The sequence below is a fragment of the Trematomus bernacchii genome, unplaced genomic scaffold (assembly GCF_902827165.1).
Source record: "Trematomus bernacchii unplaced genomic scaffold, fTreBer1.1, whole genome shotgun sequence".
In the NCBI taxonomy this organism is placed as follows: domain Eukaryota; kingdom Metazoa; phylum Chordata; class Actinopteri; order Perciformes; family Nototheniidae; genus Trematomus; species Trematomus bernacchii.
The window spans coordinates 7,009,503-7,027,793 of record NW_022987567.1 but is presented as its reverse complement, the minus strand read 5'-3'; the positions used below and the strand labels follow the sequence as shown (position 1 = coordinate 7,027,793).

The following is an 18,291-nucleotide window of genomic DNA, read 5'->3' as shown; positions in this document are numbered from 1 at the left end:
ATGCTATTTACTTTGTATTATATCTGCTTTGAATAGTTTTAAAACATTATTTACCACCTCAGATACTGGGCCATAAGACTGCTAAACTCCTCAGCTTGCACTAGTTTTATTTTTGTTGTTTTTAGTTATTTGTTTTTGTCTTGTATATATTATTTATATTGCATTGTTGAGAAACATGTGACCTAAGAAGTACTCAGATCTTGTACTTGAGTAAAAGTATAGAAGCAACAGAGAGTAGGAATACACATTTGGTGTTTTTACAGTGAGTTTAATATTCAGTTCAGAAATGTGAAGACAGCAGTTAGGCTATATTTTTGATTTATCAGGTGTATTTATACATAGGAAATATAGATGTATCCGTCCCATTCTTTTAAGAAAACCTGATTTCCAACAAGCATTGAAAGGAAGTCACATAATATTCTCAAATAAAAGTCTGCACAAAACAAAAAAGTCATTTGAAAAACGGACATGACCATAATGAATGATTACTTTAAGACAGTCAGCCAACAAACACTGAGGGGGTAAGGAGGAATAACTGGTCCTCTAAAAGCTCACAGTGCAATGTCTGCTTCCACAGCTATACATATATCAGGTGTTTAATAACAATACATATAGTGTTGAAACTGTAAATACATAACACATAGAGGCATAATGGGCTCAAATGTCACGGCGTGAAAGGGAAAAGCCACTCCCATATGTGACATCATCTGACACAATGTGAAAAGTGTTTTTTTTACATAATGCCCGACGTTGTATCTAAAGGAATGCCCTTTGTTTTGTCTAGAAAGTGCTATTCAATATCTTAAAACACAGGTCCTGGTCCAGGGTCTTCTCATCTCACGCTTTACTGCAACTCCCTCCTGGCTGGTCTACCTGCAAATGCCATCCGACCTCTACAGTTAATTCAAAATGCAGCAGCGTTACTGGTCTTCAAGCCCTCCAAGTTCTCCCACATTACACCTCACCTTCGCTCCTTTCACTGGCTGCCAGAATACGCTTCAAGACACGTGTACTGGTCTACCAAGCTGTAAAGGGATCTGGTCCATCCTACATCCAAGACATGGTCAAAACATACACTACAGCACGTGCACTTCGCTCTGCATCAGCAAATCGGCGAAGTGGAACCAGGTACACCCCAAAAGAGACACCCTTTTGCCTGTCTCCCAAATGGTGGAAGGAGCTTCTCACTGATTTCAGGACAGCAGAGAGTCTACATATCGTCCGTCTCAAACTGAAGACCCACCTACGTTTCGTTTAATTTAATGTAATCCTATTCGCAAACCCTCATTTCCATAAGAATGGCCGTCAAATTCAGTTTCAACATACGTCTATAGTAACCAACTAGTGATACAGAAAAGAAGAGAAAGTAAGAGTAAAAGTAAGTAAAAAATAACAGGCGGGAATGTCATGAATAGTGGAGTTTAGGTGTAAATGGCACTTAACTTATCAAGATGTAAACGTTGAGTAAGTGTGTGGTTTGAATCAAGTGTAAAAACTTAGAACAGTAGCACTTGAAATGTTGAGGTAAATAAAGGCTCTGGCTGGTTCACAGTGAGTAAGTAACTAATCTTTCAAATATGAATAACAGCTCTGTCTGTGGGACTGATTATAACCACATTTCACATACAGACAAACGCAAACATGGCAACAACCTGGATTATAACTTCTAACGTCCTATAGTGTTCATACTTTGATCTTCCCATTCACAATGTCCTGATACAGAGACACAGTCAGGAGGGTGTAATCTTTCTGAGGAACGTCTAAGAAGTACAGCAGATCGTGGGTGACGTCCGGATCGAAGCCCTCCGTGACCAGCTTCACCTTCTGCTGCTTGAACGTCTCCGTCACATCCAAGGACGTCTGAAGAAAATGTCACATATAGCACATCACAATCACATAACAGAAACTAGAGGCAACATCCATAATCCCAACATGTAACACACACGCCATATCAAACACAGACTAGTGTGTGCAATTAACGATATTACTTTACATTTAAAATACACAAAATGAGGTAATGAATACATGCGTGACCTACCTGTATTCTGAGAAACCTCGGCCAGGCATAGGCAGGAAGAGTTTTTACTAAATGGTCGTAGAGTTCTGATCCATTTAATTTGTGATCCTGTTGCAAGACGATAGCAGCCATACCTGCCCGACCTTCATTTCCTGCAAACACACATTGGAAAGAGTCTCTTATTATACTGTTACATAGAAAAAACTGTACTCAATTAACAAGAGCAAACTTTAGTATTACAAAGTCCTCACCACCTTCAAACAAACGTACAAAAACTCTTCAAACTGGCTCTTAATGTGTGATTGTTGTTTTATTGCTCGATTTTAATGCGACTGTGGCTGCGAGGGAGTGCGGTCGTCTTTCAACCAGAAGGTTGTGGGTTCGATCCCAGCCCGTGCAGTCAACATGTCGATGTATCCTTGGGCAAGATACTGAACCCTGAGTTGCTCCCGATGGCCAACGGTGTGTGAATGTGTATGAATGTTAGTTCCTAGAGTAAGGTACACTGCTCTGTATGAATGGGTGTGAATGGGTGAATGACATGTAGTATGTAAAGCGCTTTGAGGGGTCGTAAAGACTGGATAAAGCGCTATATAAGTACAGTCCATTTACTATATGTATCTGTTGTCCCTTTTTGCGACTTTGAGCACCTGTAAAAGCACTTACAAAATACATTTATTATTATTATTAAAGTGGAAGTGCTGGTTGCCCCTAAAGTGGTGGTTATACTTTTGATGATGTCTTATTAAATGTTTCTCAAGATAGTAACAGTGGTCTCCTTGCTACAGGCTTATGTTAATGTCATTTTAATTTCATCAACTTTGATTATGAGAAACCAGGATTGTTTAACTGCTTGGTATGGGGAGTGGTTTTATTTAGTGCAATACCAATGAGCCTTAGCTGGCACTGCTATCGAGGAAAAGTCAGTCAGTCAGTCAACTAAACTGGCAGAGCTGCGTCAAAAATATTTGGTGGTTGTTGAACCTATTCCTTCAAATCTGAAGACATCTAGTCTGGAGTTTTTGTGTTGGGAAGTTATAGCAAAATATCCGATTCAACCCGGTAATGGTCTCACTGGGAGCTGCCTCTTGTGTTGGCTGTGCTCCATATGGTTATAACACATACATGGTTTGCTAATGAAGCTGATGGTTATATCTGTATATTATGCAGAAGTTATAACCAGTAAACACTTCCACACACCTGGTATGGTGACTCCGTAGATGTTGGCCTCCTGGATGAAGTCGAGCAGACCCACAGCCTCTGAAACCTCAGTGGTGGAAACATTCTCTCCTTTCCACCTGCAGGACAAGAGAGTAGATCCAGTTAAACCTGCAATAACTGTCTGTGGCCACTTGAGGGCAGGAGAAACAAGCTGTGTGAACAGAACAATGTGAGTCGCTTATTTACAATGCCTTGGTGTCAAAACGTTTTTCACCAAGGGCCACATACAGAAAAATATTCGAAGGGCCGGGCCGCTCAATAGAGGTGAGGAATACTGCCTCATATGTTACGTTTTAAGTCAGCAAAATCAATCCAAAGTAGGTAAATTATGCTTGAATCTGCTTTAAGAAAAATAAACAGCCTACATCACAGCTCTCCAGAGGGTTTCATTTAATTTGTTAGCAGCTCATTCCTTACAACAGGAGCCCCAGATTGATTATCATAAGAGGAAATAGGAAGGGTACATTTCAAGTCTGTTATGTATATAAGTTATTGGGCTTTTTTCTTATCGACTTAGATTTTTATTAGAACATATTTTCAAATGTAGTTGACTGAATTTATTGTAAATTGGGCTTATTAACACATGAACACTACTGTGTATATGTATATGTTTACAGATATATTTAATAAATACAATACAAGAAAAGCTCAAGTTTAATTTGTGGGCCATATTTCATTATACTTTTTTAATTAGCTGAGGGCCGATTCAAAATGTCCCGCGGGCCGCATTTGGCCCCCGGGCCGTAGTTTGGACACCCCTGCCTTAGCCTTAGTGTTTTTTTTAACACTAAAATCATACAGAATGTCATTGAGCAGTGAAATACATACTGTAGATGAAACAGTGCACATTTCAACCAGACTGCCATAAAGCACATCAAATATACCCCCCACCCCCACCCCAGCATGAGTGATAAGTATACACGTTCTCATAATAGACACAAACAAATTAAATAAAACGTACAAAGCATACAACAAGCAAAAAGTAAGTTTTTCATTGCCATATCTACACTGTAGCTACTGTGCACATGACAATGAAGCCTTGAATTGAATTGAATTGAATGTAAACGGTACCTGAAGGTGTCTCCAATTCGGTCCCTGAAGTACAGGAAGTCCTGGTCGTCGTGCAGCAGGAGGTCTCCAGTGTTGAAGAAGACGTCGCCATCTTTAAAGACGCCTCTGAGCAGCTTCTTCTCCGACTGCACCTGGCTCCCTGCGTACCCCAGGAACTGATTCATGGCTGAGAGCGGAGCCACCAGGATCCCTGCCTCCCCTGTGGAGAGGGTAGAAGTACACACATCCTTTACTCAAGTAGAAGTACAGATACTCGTGTTTAAAAATACTCTGGTAAAAGTAGAAGTACTGACTAAACTTCTTTACTCAAGTCAAAGTAAAGAGGGCTTTGAAATGTACTTCAGTAAAAAGTACCCATAACTACCATCTGTTTTAAAGAGTACCTGACCTCCCTTTATATTAATAGAACAATAATGTCATTGTTAGCTAATGAATGTTTCCATGCTGAACAACGGCAACATGACAACGTTTTCATTGGTCCCTCTTCTTTAGAGAAGACCAGGAAATGATGGATACACAGATCGTGTTCAAATCAATAGGCACGCAATGACTCTAAATAATAATGATCACGCCACCAAACACACATTCAAACTAAAGGAACCAGCCTGTTTGGAAAATGTAAGAAGTAGAAAGTACAGGTATTTGTGTTCAAAATGTAAGAAGTAGAAAGTACAGGTATTTGTGTTCAAAATGTAAGAAGTAGAAAGTACAGGTATTTGTGTTCAAAATGTAAGAAGTAGAAAGTACAGGTATTTGAGTTCAAAATGTAAGAAGTAGAAAGTACAGGTATTTGTGTTCAACATGTAAGAAGTAGAAAGTACAGGTATTTGTGTTCAACATGTAAGAAGTAGAAAGTACAGGTATTTGTGTTCAAAATGTAAGAAGTAGAAAGTACAGGTATTTGGGTTCAAAATGTAAGAAGTAGAAAGTACAGGTATTTGGGTTCAAAATGTAAGAAGTAGAAAGTACAGGTATTTGTGTTCAACATGTAAGAAGTAGAAAGTACAGGTATTTGTGTTCAACATGTGAGAAGTAGAAAGTACAGGTATTTGTGTTCAACATGTAAGAAGTAGAAAGTACAGGTATTTGGGTTCAAAATGTAAGAAGTAGAAAGTACAGGTATTTGTGTTCAACATGTAAGAAGTAGAAAGTACAGGTATTTGTGTTCAAAATGTAAGAAGTAGAAAGTACAGGTATTTGTGTTCAAAATGTAAGAAGTAGAAAGTACAGGTATTTGTGTTCAACATGTAAGAAGTAGAAAGTACAGGTATTTGTGTTCAACATGTAAGAAGTAGAAAGTACAGGTATTTGGGTTCAAAATGTAAGAAGTAGAAAGCACAGGTATTTGTGTTCAACATGTAAGAAGTAGAAAGTACAGGTATTTGTGTTCAAAATGTAAGAAGTAGAAAGTACAGGTATTTGGGTTCAAAATGTAAGAAGTAGAAAGTACAGGTATTTGTGTTCCAACATGTAAGAAGTAGAAAGTACAGGTATTTGTGTTCAACATGTAAGAAGTAGAAAGTACAGGTATTTGTGTTCAAAATGTAAGAAGTAGAAAGTACAGGTATTTGTGTTCAAAATGTAAGAAGTAGAAAGTACAGGTATTTGGGTTCAAAATGTAAGAAGTAGAAAGTACAGGTATTTGTGTTCAACATGTAAGAAGTAGAAAGTACAGGTATTTGTGTTCAACATGTAAGAAGTAGAAAGTACAGGTATTTGTGTTCAAAATGTAAGAAGTAGAAAGTACAGGTATTTGTGTTCAAAATGTAAGAAGTAGAAAGTACAGGTATTTGTGTTCAAAATGTAAGAAGTAGAAAGTACAGGTATTTGTGTTCAACATGTAAGAAGTAGAAAGTACAGGTATTTGTGTTCAACATGTAAGAAGTAGAAAGTACAGGTATTTGTGTTCAACATGTAAGAAGTAGAAAGTACAGGTATTTGTGTTCAACATGTAAGAAGTCAAAGTAAAAAGTCGTCAGAAAAATAAGTAGTGGAGTAAAGTACTGATACCAGAGTAAGTATTTGTACTCCACTACTTCCCACCTCTGCTTTTCATACAGCACGTGCAGCTCAAAGTGCTTTACAAAATGGCGACACATCACAAGATAAAAATAAACAACAAGAAATTCCCCTCAGATCAGATGTTAAGAACTTTACAGATACATGGTATACAGGTTAAGAGACACAAGGAGGTAAAAGGTATGATCAAATAATTCATGATTTCTCTCCGAAAGATAAAACACAAGACAACTGAATCGATGCAACAATATAAAAGGTCACATGATCGTTCAGTGACATACAGCTGTCAGTTTAAAGGACTACATGTTTGATTGTTTTACCTTTCTGTGCTCGTATGCATCTCCCAGCGGGGGTCCGGACCGCCTCGTAGGACACTGGGTCGTGTCTGAGGAGCTCAAAGGGCATGGACAGCTGGAGAGGAAAGAAAAGAGATGTGACTTAATGAGATATGGTCTGAATAATCAACATTGTTTGATATATATACAGTCTGCACAGTTGGTATATTGTACATTTAGTCTTATACTATCTACATGGATTATACTGTCCCACGCAATGCTGCCTTTTTTTACATTTTAGATGTTTATCACTCAAATTCCCTATTTTTAGTTGTGTTCCCCTTTAATTGTATCTCTGTTGTATCTCTCATATTCATCAATAATACATTTTGCATCTACTTGAGATGAGAACAAGGCCATTCACAGCATTTTGGACACAATTGAGTGTGTAGCAAATAGATTTCAATGTATTCAGTATTTAATATATTGATAATGAAGTAAAATTCTGTAACTTTGCATAATAAATGAACCCCAAGTCGGATTATTTTCAGATTCACAGCTCATAGTTTGGTTTTATGGCCCATAAGTGTACGCTCTCATCCACTTTGTTACCAATCAGTTCCGTCCTGTATAAGTGAAAAATGCAGACCCTGTAAGTTACGGTGCTTATTAAGCATTTCCTCTCAAGAGCCATAACCTGCTAAAATGTTGCTATAGAAAATTCTACTTTCAAGCCACGTGAATAACATCTGCTGGTGCATCATAATTAGGTCACCCGGGCAAGCAATAACATGGGCCTCCTTCTTACAAACTGAGATAAAACAAACTAATCTAATTACATTTCTACTAAAGGGGAAAATGACATTTAAAAAAGGGTATTTTTGCCATACTTCCTCAGTTAATTGGTCTCTTTCTGATTTTAAAATGGGGATAAGGTGTTTCCAATACCTCAAATCAGCTATTTAAAAAGGGTCGCTTCACCACAAACACAACATATAAAGCAGGTCAGTGTGATAGGGTCCAGAGGAAACATTTCTACCGCTGTTGTTCCTGACCTTGTTGAAATAGCCCGCCCTGCCGATGGGTCCGACCTCCTCGGTGTAGTTCAGGAAGCCGATGCCAGCCTCCGTCAGGCCGTAACCTTCTCTGATCTTTATCCTGCTGCCGAAACGCTGCAAAAACTGCCTCCAAATGTCTGAGCGGAGACCACTTCCTGCTGCCAGCCGGACGCGGTGAGCCCTCTCCTCTGGGACCTGGAGGCACTTAACTTTTTAAGGGATCAGACCTATTTTTGTGGGCATAATGCTTATTGTTGGGAAAATTCTGAATGTACTCTTCCAATATGAGAGTAACATGATAACAAAGGTATCCCAACTGTAGCTGTGTACATGACAGGATGTATGATTACCTAGAAGAGCATCAGGACTGTTTGAGGCATATGATAGCTATGTGATTAACATGATGATTCAGCCTCTATGGAGATAGACATATGACAAGCATGATCATTTCTGACGTGGAGCTAATCTGAAGTAAACATTGAATACTGCTTTCTATTCCTCCATCTTGTGACTGTGTAACTCCCTCTCTTGGATATCAGCATGGTGAAGGACACTGTTCAGGAACTAGTTGATGCTCTGTATGTGATGACTACTTCCATTCTGGAGAGGATCACAAATACATGGATCCTGAGATTGAAGCTCAAGCCGGAGACGAGGGATTATTGACATTCAGAAAAGTCAGAATTTTTTGATTTTGAGAAGAAGTCATAATTTTGAGAAAAAATCTGATTTGTGAGATTTTTTGAAAAAGTGTCATAATTTTGAGATTTTTAGAAAAACGTCATAATTTTGAGAAAAAAATCATAATTTTGAGGAAAAAAGTCATAATTTTGAGATTTTGAGAAAAAAAGTCATAATTTTGAGATTTTGAGAAAAAAAGTCATAATTTTGAGAAAAAATCTGATTTGTGAGATTTTTTTTTAAAAGTCATAATTTTGAGAAAAAAGTCATAATTTTGAGAAAAGTCATAATTTTGAGAAAAAAATCATAATTTTGAGAAAAAAGTCATAATTTTGAGAAAAAAGTCATAATTTTGAGAAAGTCATAATTTTTAGATTTTGAGAAAAACGTCATAATTTTGAGAACAAAATCATAATTTTGAGGGAAAAAGTCATAATTTTGAGATTTTGAGAAAAAAAATCATAATTTTGAGATTTTGAGAAAAAAGTCATAATTTTGAGATTTTGAGAAAAAAGTCATAATTTTGAGATTTTGAGAAAAAAAGGCATAATTTTGAGATTTTGAGAAAAAGTCCGGATTTTGAGGAAAAAGTCAGAACGTAAAAGTAAAAAATAGCTTTCAACAAGGCTATCTACTGACGGACTGTTTTTGATCAACATGTGCTGTAGATATTCATTGATGACGGGCAACAATACCCCTTAAAGAACACTTTTGATGACGTTCTGTCCTTTACGGGTTAATGCAACAATGCAAACCAGAGGTAAGGGGCTGCGTTAGGATTTCAGTTCCATTAGAAAAGTATAATAAGCAGGATAACAAAAATCTACGAATGATTTTATTGTAGCATTTGTCCAAATCTAAGCTTTCCTGCAGCATTTCTTTAACTAAACAATGACATAACGACATACAGATCGTCACCCTGTTGGCCTTTACCATATGGCATTGAAACTAGAAAAATCAGTAAGGTGTTGAAGTGCCTTTGGCTTGTCATGAAAAGCTGCAACAAAGGCCATCACTGATGTGCAACAACACGCCCTGTAAATAAGATAATTGTTCAACTAATCACAGTGCATTCACCTGTAGTCAGAGGTTATCAGAAAGTGTTATTTATAACGTTCTTACTGTGGGATGGTTGTAGAGGTATCTACAGAGCTCTCCTATGTACTGCACCACCGTCACATCGTGCTTCACACAGTCCTTCCAAAACTGACTGGCTGAAAACTTCTTCTTTAAAACACACGTCGCACCTGAGACCCAAAAGAGAGACAGAGAAGATGTATAAGATTGTACTGTAGTGTAAAAACGCCATACAACCAATTTTCCAGTTCTTCAGAGGGTGGGGGGATTCTCTTTGTTTTCTTATATGAAACAAAAGAGGGGTAGTAGTGCAATTTCCTGTAATAAGAAAACCAACACCAGGAAATGTGAAAAAATGTTGTATTGTCTGTTAAATCACACAAAAACAAAACTCCATACAGATGTTTTACTTCAAAATAAAAGAATGTTCCCCTGCTTTGTTTGTGAGGAAGTGAGAATTCCTTCTAGTCCAATAAAAAGGATGTCCGTCGTCATGTTGTTTCCTCCAGCTTTGAGCCTCACAATGAACTGAAAACAAAACAACATTCTTCCAGGAATTGTGTTTTTGTTTTTAAGGCAAAAAAGCTTTTTCTCACCGAGCTGTATGCATCCTCCGATCCCCAGCAGGCAAGCAGACATGTGGTACAGAGGCAGAGTGATGTAGATGATGTCCTCAGACGTGGCTCCACACATCTCAAAGAAAGCCATACTGAGGACGGCCTTCAGGTGACCGACTCGGGCCGCTTTGGAGAGACCTGGCAGAGAAACGCAGGAGTTACTGAACTGCGTTTTCGGCTGGTTCAGTTCAAATCTTGTGTATGACAAATTTGGTTTTGAGACTCCATTGCTGCTCTGAAACGTGGTGGAGTCAAGCTCAATTTGATTCAGAACACTAGCTGTACTTCAAACAGTGTTTTAATGGATGTAACTCAGGGGTGTCCAAACTCTTTTCCCGAGGGCCACATACAGAAAAATATACGAAGGGCTGGGCCACTCACTAGATGTATACTGCCTCATAAGTTCAGTTATAAGTCAGCGACATCAATCAAATGTAGGTACATGACACTTGTGAGTGTGGCAGCTCATCCCTTAAAACAGAAGCCTCAGATTGATTATAATAAGGAGAAATAGGAAGGGTTTATTTCAAGCTTGTTATGTAAATAAGTCATTGGGCTTTTTTCTTATCAACTAAGATATGTTAGAAAATGTTTCCAACTTTAATTGACTGAATTTATTTGAAAAGTGGTTTTATTAACACATGAATACTACTGTGTGATATATGTTTACATTCATATTTAAGAAGTACAATACAAGACAAGCTCAAGTTTCATTTGTGGGCCGTATTCCATTATACTTTTTGAATTTGCTGAGGGCCGATTAAAAATGGTCTGCGGGCCGTAGTTTGGACACCCCTGATGTAACTGGAATAAACAACAACAGATGACCCGAGGCCTGTACTACGAAGCCGGTTCAACCTAACCTGGATATGTTTGAGTTACCCGGCTTACCTAATCCAAAACAAATGCGCTCTCACTAAGCGGTCCTACGACGCTGGTTATCAACTCGTTAACTCAAGCCAGCCGTGTCCTATCTAGTTAGGTGCACGTTCACATAAAAGGGGTGGTATTTGGAGCATTCGACCAATCACAAACATGGACAAGCGTACTGACAGAGCAGCGCGTCATACTTCCTGACAAGTCAACTATAATATTAGACAAATATGAAGACGTTCAACTTTAAACATCCATGACTTAAACACTTTATCCAGGATAAAAGCCACATAGCTGCACCTGCAAGGTGAATACAGCTGGTAAAAGAAAAAGTGTTTGAATGCATACATTAACAGGTTTATGAAATCACTGCCCCGTCCAAGACACGAGTGGATCTGACTTTAATTACATTTGACTCGAGTGTTTCGTCAACTTAATGTGTTGCTTAAAATAATACTTCTGCATACAGTGTGTGACACTGTGAGTGTTGCACGGCCAGATACGGCTCAAGAAGCTGACTCAAATAAGGAAATATATGATACATTATGATGTGATATGATATGAATGATAATGGGACACATCGACGTCTGCACTCACAGTGCCGCGGACTGTACTTAATGTTACTCTGATCCGGTTACTTATGTCGTGGCAGATATTTAAGTAAGCTTTCTTAACGCTAATGTTATAATAGTCAGATTGCTCTGAAGATGGGAGGGGATATTCTATTAATTTTCACGTTCACACAGTCAGTTGATTTTGGCCGGCCGTCTTTCTGTATTTCCTCTATCCTGTAATATGACTTGATCGCTTTAAACTCCGCACACTGAGCTCTGATTGGTCAGCAGGCGGTGCTTTCACTGAGTTGATCTCTTATCCTGCAACCTAACCTGCTCCGGACCAGGCTAGCCGTTCAGCATAAGTTACCATGGAGATCTAGCCCGCTAAGAAGTGAACCAGCGTCGCAGGACCGGAAACCCAGAGTTTTCCCTGAAGTTAGCCGGCTAAGTGAAAATCCGGCTTCGTCGTACAGGCCTCTGTAATGTCTTGGCTCAGAAGCTGCTTTTCATTTCTTTTTAGGTTTATTTTATTTCCTTTGGTTTGCTTTTCTATCTCCCGTGCCTTAACCCAAAATTGAATGGCATTGCTGTTATAAAACAAGACTAAGCCATGCCAGCGGGTCTGAGAGGACGTACTGATGCTAAGCTAAATGCTAACGGACATGAATATATGGACCGTACTTATGTAAAATAAATCCATAATATACTGTTCCTTAGTACCAGGGCTAAAATATGTTCCTGCATCCATATAAATCAATATGAGTAGACCCCTACAATCATCTGAAGTTAATAGTATTTCTTCATATTTAATCATTAAGGCCAAATTGTGGGTGATTGATACAAGCCATTTACATATTGGAGACAGGCGGTGGTGGGATTATCGCACCAGTATAGGCAAATGTTTTTTTTTTACCAGGGTTAGCACAAGGAGGCTACAGGAAAGACACAGGGGAAGTTGAAGGATAACTCTTAATGTAACTTTGTTGATATTGGATTATCAAAATAAATGTATGAAACAAAGCTCCTGCCTAGACTTGGATCATTATTCCCTGCGTAAGATTTGCCTTCTGGTGCCTCAGCGACAGTTTAATCCATTTAATTTCTTTACGTTTTTTGCCACTACAAGTAGTTTAGATGTGTGACTGTGATTTGTGAAGAGTATCATGCTGTGCAGTACCTGTGGTGCCTGAAGTGAAGATGAAGAGGAAGTTGGACATGATGTTCACTTTAGGAAGGTCACTCAAGCTTTCTCCAGACATGCTCTCCACCTTATCGAGTAGACTGGTGAACTCCTCTGAGGGGGCCGTGTGATCCACCACCCACAGCGCCATGTTGTCCTTCTTCAGGTCCGGCAACACCTCCTCCACCAAATGCACCAAATCTGGATCAACACACACACACACAACGGGACATGATTCATCACACAGAACTGAAGACAGACATGTTGGATCCACTCTGTAATCATCTAAGAGCAGGGGCGTCACTTTGGGACAGATAACATTAAAACTATATTGCCTGCCACCCTTTTTTTTGAACACACACATTTCCCTACTATTTGTCAGGCTACAGGGTATTTTTGGAGGAACCATTATCTGTGTGTTGTGGTGAAAATTATTGAGGGAAACTAAAGCATCCTCAAAAACACACCAACATTATCAAAATCTGCAAAGCAATTGTTTTACTACTGCTTAAATCCTAATTAATGCTAATTGTTCAAATTGCACAACAACAAGTCAGCATCCGGCAGTTTCTATGTGCTGGGGACCCTTACTATACATTTCTATAATAACACTTTGTGGTACTACACATTTCTGGGTTCACTATAGGACTCTATGAGCTGGAAACTACACGATAACATTTACTGTATAACAAGTATACTTTTAAAAAGTGGAGGAGAAAAAATGGGCCAATTTAAAGAGTTTTTGGGACATCCAGCGTCTCAGAGGTTTGCTTTGTTTCACACTGAATTATACTCCGTTGTTATTCTCTCTTCTGTGCGTGACAACATGAGTATTCACACACCATGACACAGACAGAAAGCAGGTGAAAAGTCGATATAATCTCCTGTTTCTGATATTTCCCTCCATCCCAACACAGGGGAGTTTTTACTGCTGGTACTTTGCTCAGTGCCTGTTAACTATCAGCACCACTGATAGCATTTCTCCTTAGGAGGGCCTCACCTGAAGGGTTACTGTAACATCCGGCAGATAGCAATACTACGATATAAGCGATATAAGTGATGAAACCCCCCTGATAACCTATTGCTCTCACTGGAGTTACAGCCATTGTTTTTGGGAAGAGAAAACTGGAAAGTGTGTTCCCACCTCTGCTCGAGTGAGATTCTGAATGTAGACTAGATACAAAATAAACCCAACAGGTGAAGTAAACGTGCAATTTGTAGGTACTTTACTTGAGTATTTTCATTTTTACTTCTACTCCACTACAATTCAGAGGTAAATGGTGTACTTTTACTCCACTACATGTATTTAATACCTTTAGTTACTTTATAGATCTGGATTAATGATGTGAAATATAATCAAGTCTTAACCCTCCTGTTATCCTCAGATTTACTTTACACCCCAGTAGTTTAAAACTCAAGACAATGATCATATTCCAAATGTTAACCAACATGTATGTCTCTGGTGCTTTAGGTATCTTAGTTGACGACCTAAATAACCATTTAAATAAAACATTAACCCAACCTTCCCCCCTACAGACCCCTTTATACAACCAGAATTCCTATTATGTGACTATCAAAAAATATATAAATCACCATAAAATCTCAATGACTGACATAAAATGTTAAAGGGGACCTATCATGCAAAATGCACTTTTTGATGTCTTTTACATAAAAATGTGTCCCCGGTGTGTCGGGGAACTCACGCAGCGTCAGAAAATAAAACCCTCTCTCTTTTCCTCCGTACCCAAATCTCTAAAAACGGGGCTACAACGGAGCTGATCCAGATTTGCGTCCGATATGACGTAATATCGGAAATGTGGGCCCACGGCACTATCAGAAAGTTGCTATCAGAAACAATGCCCGACTGTTTTGGACGTAATATGGTCGGTGCATGTTTACATTAGCATCGCTAACACTCAGAGCTAACCTGTACTGGAGAGCATGTGTGTGAAGAAGCAGGAAATAAAAAGGAACTCCCCTTGTGGTATAACCGGCAAGAGAGAAAGCCTTTGAGCTCCATACTGTTTCAGAAATAATCCTTGATAATCCATGATATGGCGTTTCATCACGGCAGCATTTAGTTTAGACAGTAGCTGCCGGGTCCCGCATGAGCTCAGACCCCTCCTTTTATTTTTATCAAGTTTTTTTTTTTTTTAAAGCTTTATACCCCAAATCATCACTTTTGAAACAGGAAGTGAAATAGAGGGATATGAGGCATGGCTAGAATGGGTGATCTGTTTGGTATTTTGAGCAAAACACTTCATAGACATGTTTTTTATATATTTGTATATATCTGAGACCTATGCTATTGCCTAAAAATAGTATGATAGGTGACCTTTAAAGTAAGATATTTTTGATGTTGTTAAAGGACCAATAACTAAAGCAGAGGGTAGTTTTTTTTTTACAATGACACATTTGCATGTAATAGTCACCTCAATATCCTCCTACACAATCAACACAAATATGTTTAAAATGTTGACATTTTTATATGTTTTATACTCCTAAAACAGCCTGGGGTCAAATTGACCCCAAGGAACACCGATGCGTACAAAGTGCGTACAGGACATTTAAAAAAGATCTTCATGTTCATTTTATGTTTACCCATTAGTCCTCACTAAATTAGGAAAAGTCATGAAATACTAAGCAAAACAAATAATGTGAAAAAAAATGTTTAGATACATTGAATGGGGTCAAATTGATCCCAAGAATAAGAGGAGGGTTAACAAAAGTATCTATCTATCTATCTATCTACTTCTCCCAGCAGTTTATTCCATTCCATCTTCCATTTATCTAATATATCATATTCCAATTATAGACTATTCTTGCACTATCTCTATTCTATTCTATTTTATTGTATTTACTTGCACTATTTTATCTGTTTTAAAGTTGTTGCACTGTTGGAGGAGCCTGTGACCTAAGATTTTCATTTGTACATATCTACACTATAGATATGTACAAATGACAACAAAAGCCTTGAATCTTGAATCAGTTGTAGTTTTGAAGGTGCAGTACCTGCGCCCACCACCAGGGTTTTGGCCCCGCAGATCCCGAAGCAGTGCAGCAGAGACTTTGCCTTAATGTTGTTGTTCAGAAAGGCCACCTCACAGCCCAGCTTGCACAAACCGAGCCACACACAGATAAAGTCTGGTTCGTTGCACATCAACATGGCCACAATGTCCCCTTGTCCCGGAGAACCGTGCGCCCTGAACGCGTTCGCTATCTGGTTACTCCTCCGGTCCACATCACGGAAACTCAGAGTCTGGCTTTCGAAGATGATGAAGGGTTTGTTCGGGTTCTTCCTCGCCTGGTGGAGAAAACAGTCGAGGTATGTGATGATCCCTGACTTCATACGAGCCTGCAGAGACTTCCCGTACCTCCGAAGTTTGAGGTAGTAAATCAGATCCACCCAGAAGAAGGGATACACCGTCCTCTGGTAGAGAAGCAGAGCTAAAAGTCCTGCTAAAACGCTGCTGAACAACAGAGGTATCATCGTGAACTCCTCACTGAAACTGCTGCAAGAGTTTAGAAAACAGGCTGCACAGACAGGAGCCCGTCTTCAGGAAACATGTAGCAGCAGAGCTGCTGTCCCTCTCATTATGCAACACACACACACACACACACACACACACACACACACACACACACACACACACACACACACACACACACACACACACACACACACACACACACACACACACAGCCAATGAGCGGTCACTGTACCTCCACACTAGACATTACGGTAAGAGAGGGTAGAATTTCAGAATAAAAAAGCTGCGTTCCTGTGAATGGACTGAGAGACAATTTCACATCCATTTTAATTAGTGTTTTTAAATAGAAGTATTCAGACCCCAAATTATACACTTTTTTTTAAAGAGAGACCTTCAGACTTGGCTTAAATTCTCAAAATCTGTTTTTTTTTTGTTTATATAGCTGTTGTGGAGGATATCATGAAGCCTAGCAGTGATGGGAATTCCGGCTCTTCTTGGTGAGCCGGATCATTTGGCTCGGCTCACCAAGAAGAGCCGGCTCTTTCGGCTCCCAAACGGCTCTTCAGTTTACCACATATTATACCTTTTATAATTCAATCAAATGTAGCCCTGTTTTGACTAATGATTTATATGTGTACACATATCACTTAAATTATTCAATACATCCTTTGTACTGAAGTATTCAAAAGTAAAAATTACATGTTTAATATCAATTATTTGCTGTGGCCAATTGTTTTCATTGCATTTACAGACCCTTGTATCTCTCTGATACCACCCAATGCATGCACAGACTTGCTTGTAGAACCACGCTACACAAAGCAGATAGCAACACCTATAAAAACTTAAGCATAGACATTTAAAAAAAGGGGCTACTGTATCGACATTTTAAAATTATATTTAAAGAAAAGGCCCTGACAAAACAGCAGGGCTCTATTTCAGTATTAACTATAGAAAAAAAGACAGCAACAGCTGACATCAAATCTTTGCTGAGCCCAAGGATAATCATAAATAAATAACATAGTGAAAATAAATATATTGCTATGCTCAGTACAGCAGCATCCAACCGTCTCTAATCATAAAAAAACATAATAAAAATAAATGTATTGCAATGCTCAAAACAGCAGCATCCAACAGTCTCTAATCCTTGGATATTACATGCCACTGCATGCATGCACGGAGCAGCTGTAGCGTGGAGATCATCATATCATTCGGTCTTGTATTACTTAACAAAAAATAACAAAAACAAAAAAACGGCTCGTTCGCGGGCGCGAGCCGGCTCCCGTCGTTCACTTAAAAGAGCCGGCTCGTTCGCGACCGACACATCACTAAAGCCTTGTTCCAATAGAAAAAAAAACTAGAGGGCAGTTATCACAGAACTTTAACTTTGTCATGTACAAATGTTCTTATAATGACAATATACCACCTCGGAAGGGAGATTGCATGGTTGAAATATCTGAGAGTGAAGTTTCTTTCGGATATTCGCTTGATCAAAGCCTGCTGACATCCCTGTTGTTGTAGCTCAAAAGTAAAGAACTGTATCTTCTGCAAGTGGCTTCTGCCATTAGTCAGGCTGGACATCCTGCTGTTCAAACTGGCGTAAAGTGGTCACAGATTTCACAAGACACCATATTTTTTTATATCATATGTCATTTTATTCCAAAGCATTTGCACAAAAAGCACTATAATGGAAAAAATCAAAACACAAAAAATGAAATCGAACCCTCATGTGCCGAAATCATTGTCACCTCATTGGGGGGAACCAATTAAGAGTCAAGAAACAGATCAAGCATTCCTTTCAGAGCAATCTTCAGTGGTCATTTAAATACACAGTACTCCGGCAGACTAGTAAAGGAGAAGATTACAAAGGAAATCCAACATCCATCATCAGTTCATAATCGTTGTTTTGTACTAAACCAAACACTACATGTATTGCATTTTCAATTGTAGACATACTGTAAGACGCTGGGTGAAGATTTACACAGAACTGATCAAATTATATACATTATTTTACAAACATTTCAAATAAGCTCAGAGTGGCTTAAGACGAGTTGACATTTTAGGCAATTCAGAATACAGGAAAGAAAATGTTCCTTTTTAAAAAGCCAAAGTCCAGCTTAAGCTTTCTTTTCATTAGACACGTTTAGCCCTTTAATT

At 38.7% G+C, this 18,291-nt stretch overlaps 1 protein-coding gene across 1 annotated transcript; it reads right to left on the bottom strand.

Moving 5' to 3' along the window:
* Nucleotides 1-258: 258 nt before the first annotated feature.
* On the bottom strand, nucleotides 259-16,240 carry LOC117478812 (very long-chain acyl-CoA synthetase). The gene is made up of 10 exons (XM_034125718.1): nucleotides 15,659-16,240; nucleotides 12,644-12,847; nucleotides 10,016-10,174; nucleotides 9,465-9,589; nucleotides 7,659-7,856; nucleotides 6,649-6,739; nucleotides 4,310-4,508; nucleotides 3,218-3,315; nucleotides 2,039-2,169; nucleotides 259-1,860 (listed from the first exon to the last, which is right to left on the bottom strand). Exons 1-10 carry the CDS (start codon nucleotides 16,134-16,136, stop codon nucleotides 1,684-1,686), a joined length of 1,860 nt encoding a protein of 619 aa, XP_033981609.1. The 5' UTR covers nucleotides 16,137-16,240; the 3' UTR covers nucleotides 259-1,683.
* Nucleotides 16,241-18,291: the final 2,051 nt, after the last annotated feature.

Excerpts from the sequence above, each read along its gene's own strand:
- LOC117478812 (XM_034125718.1), bottom strand. The coding sequence starts at position 16,136 with ATGATACCTCTGTTGTTCAGCAGCGTTTTAGCAGGACTTTTAGCTCTG. Across the intron at positions 6,740-7,658 it reads GGGCGGGCTATTTCAACAAG|CTGTCCATGCCCTTTGAGCT; the intron begins GTCAGGAACAAC and ends TTTCCTCTCCAG. Across the intron at positions 1,861-2,038 it reads CGAGGTTTCTCAGAATACAG|ACGTCCTTGGATGTGACGGA; the intron begins GTAGGTCACGCA and ends CATTTTCTTCAG.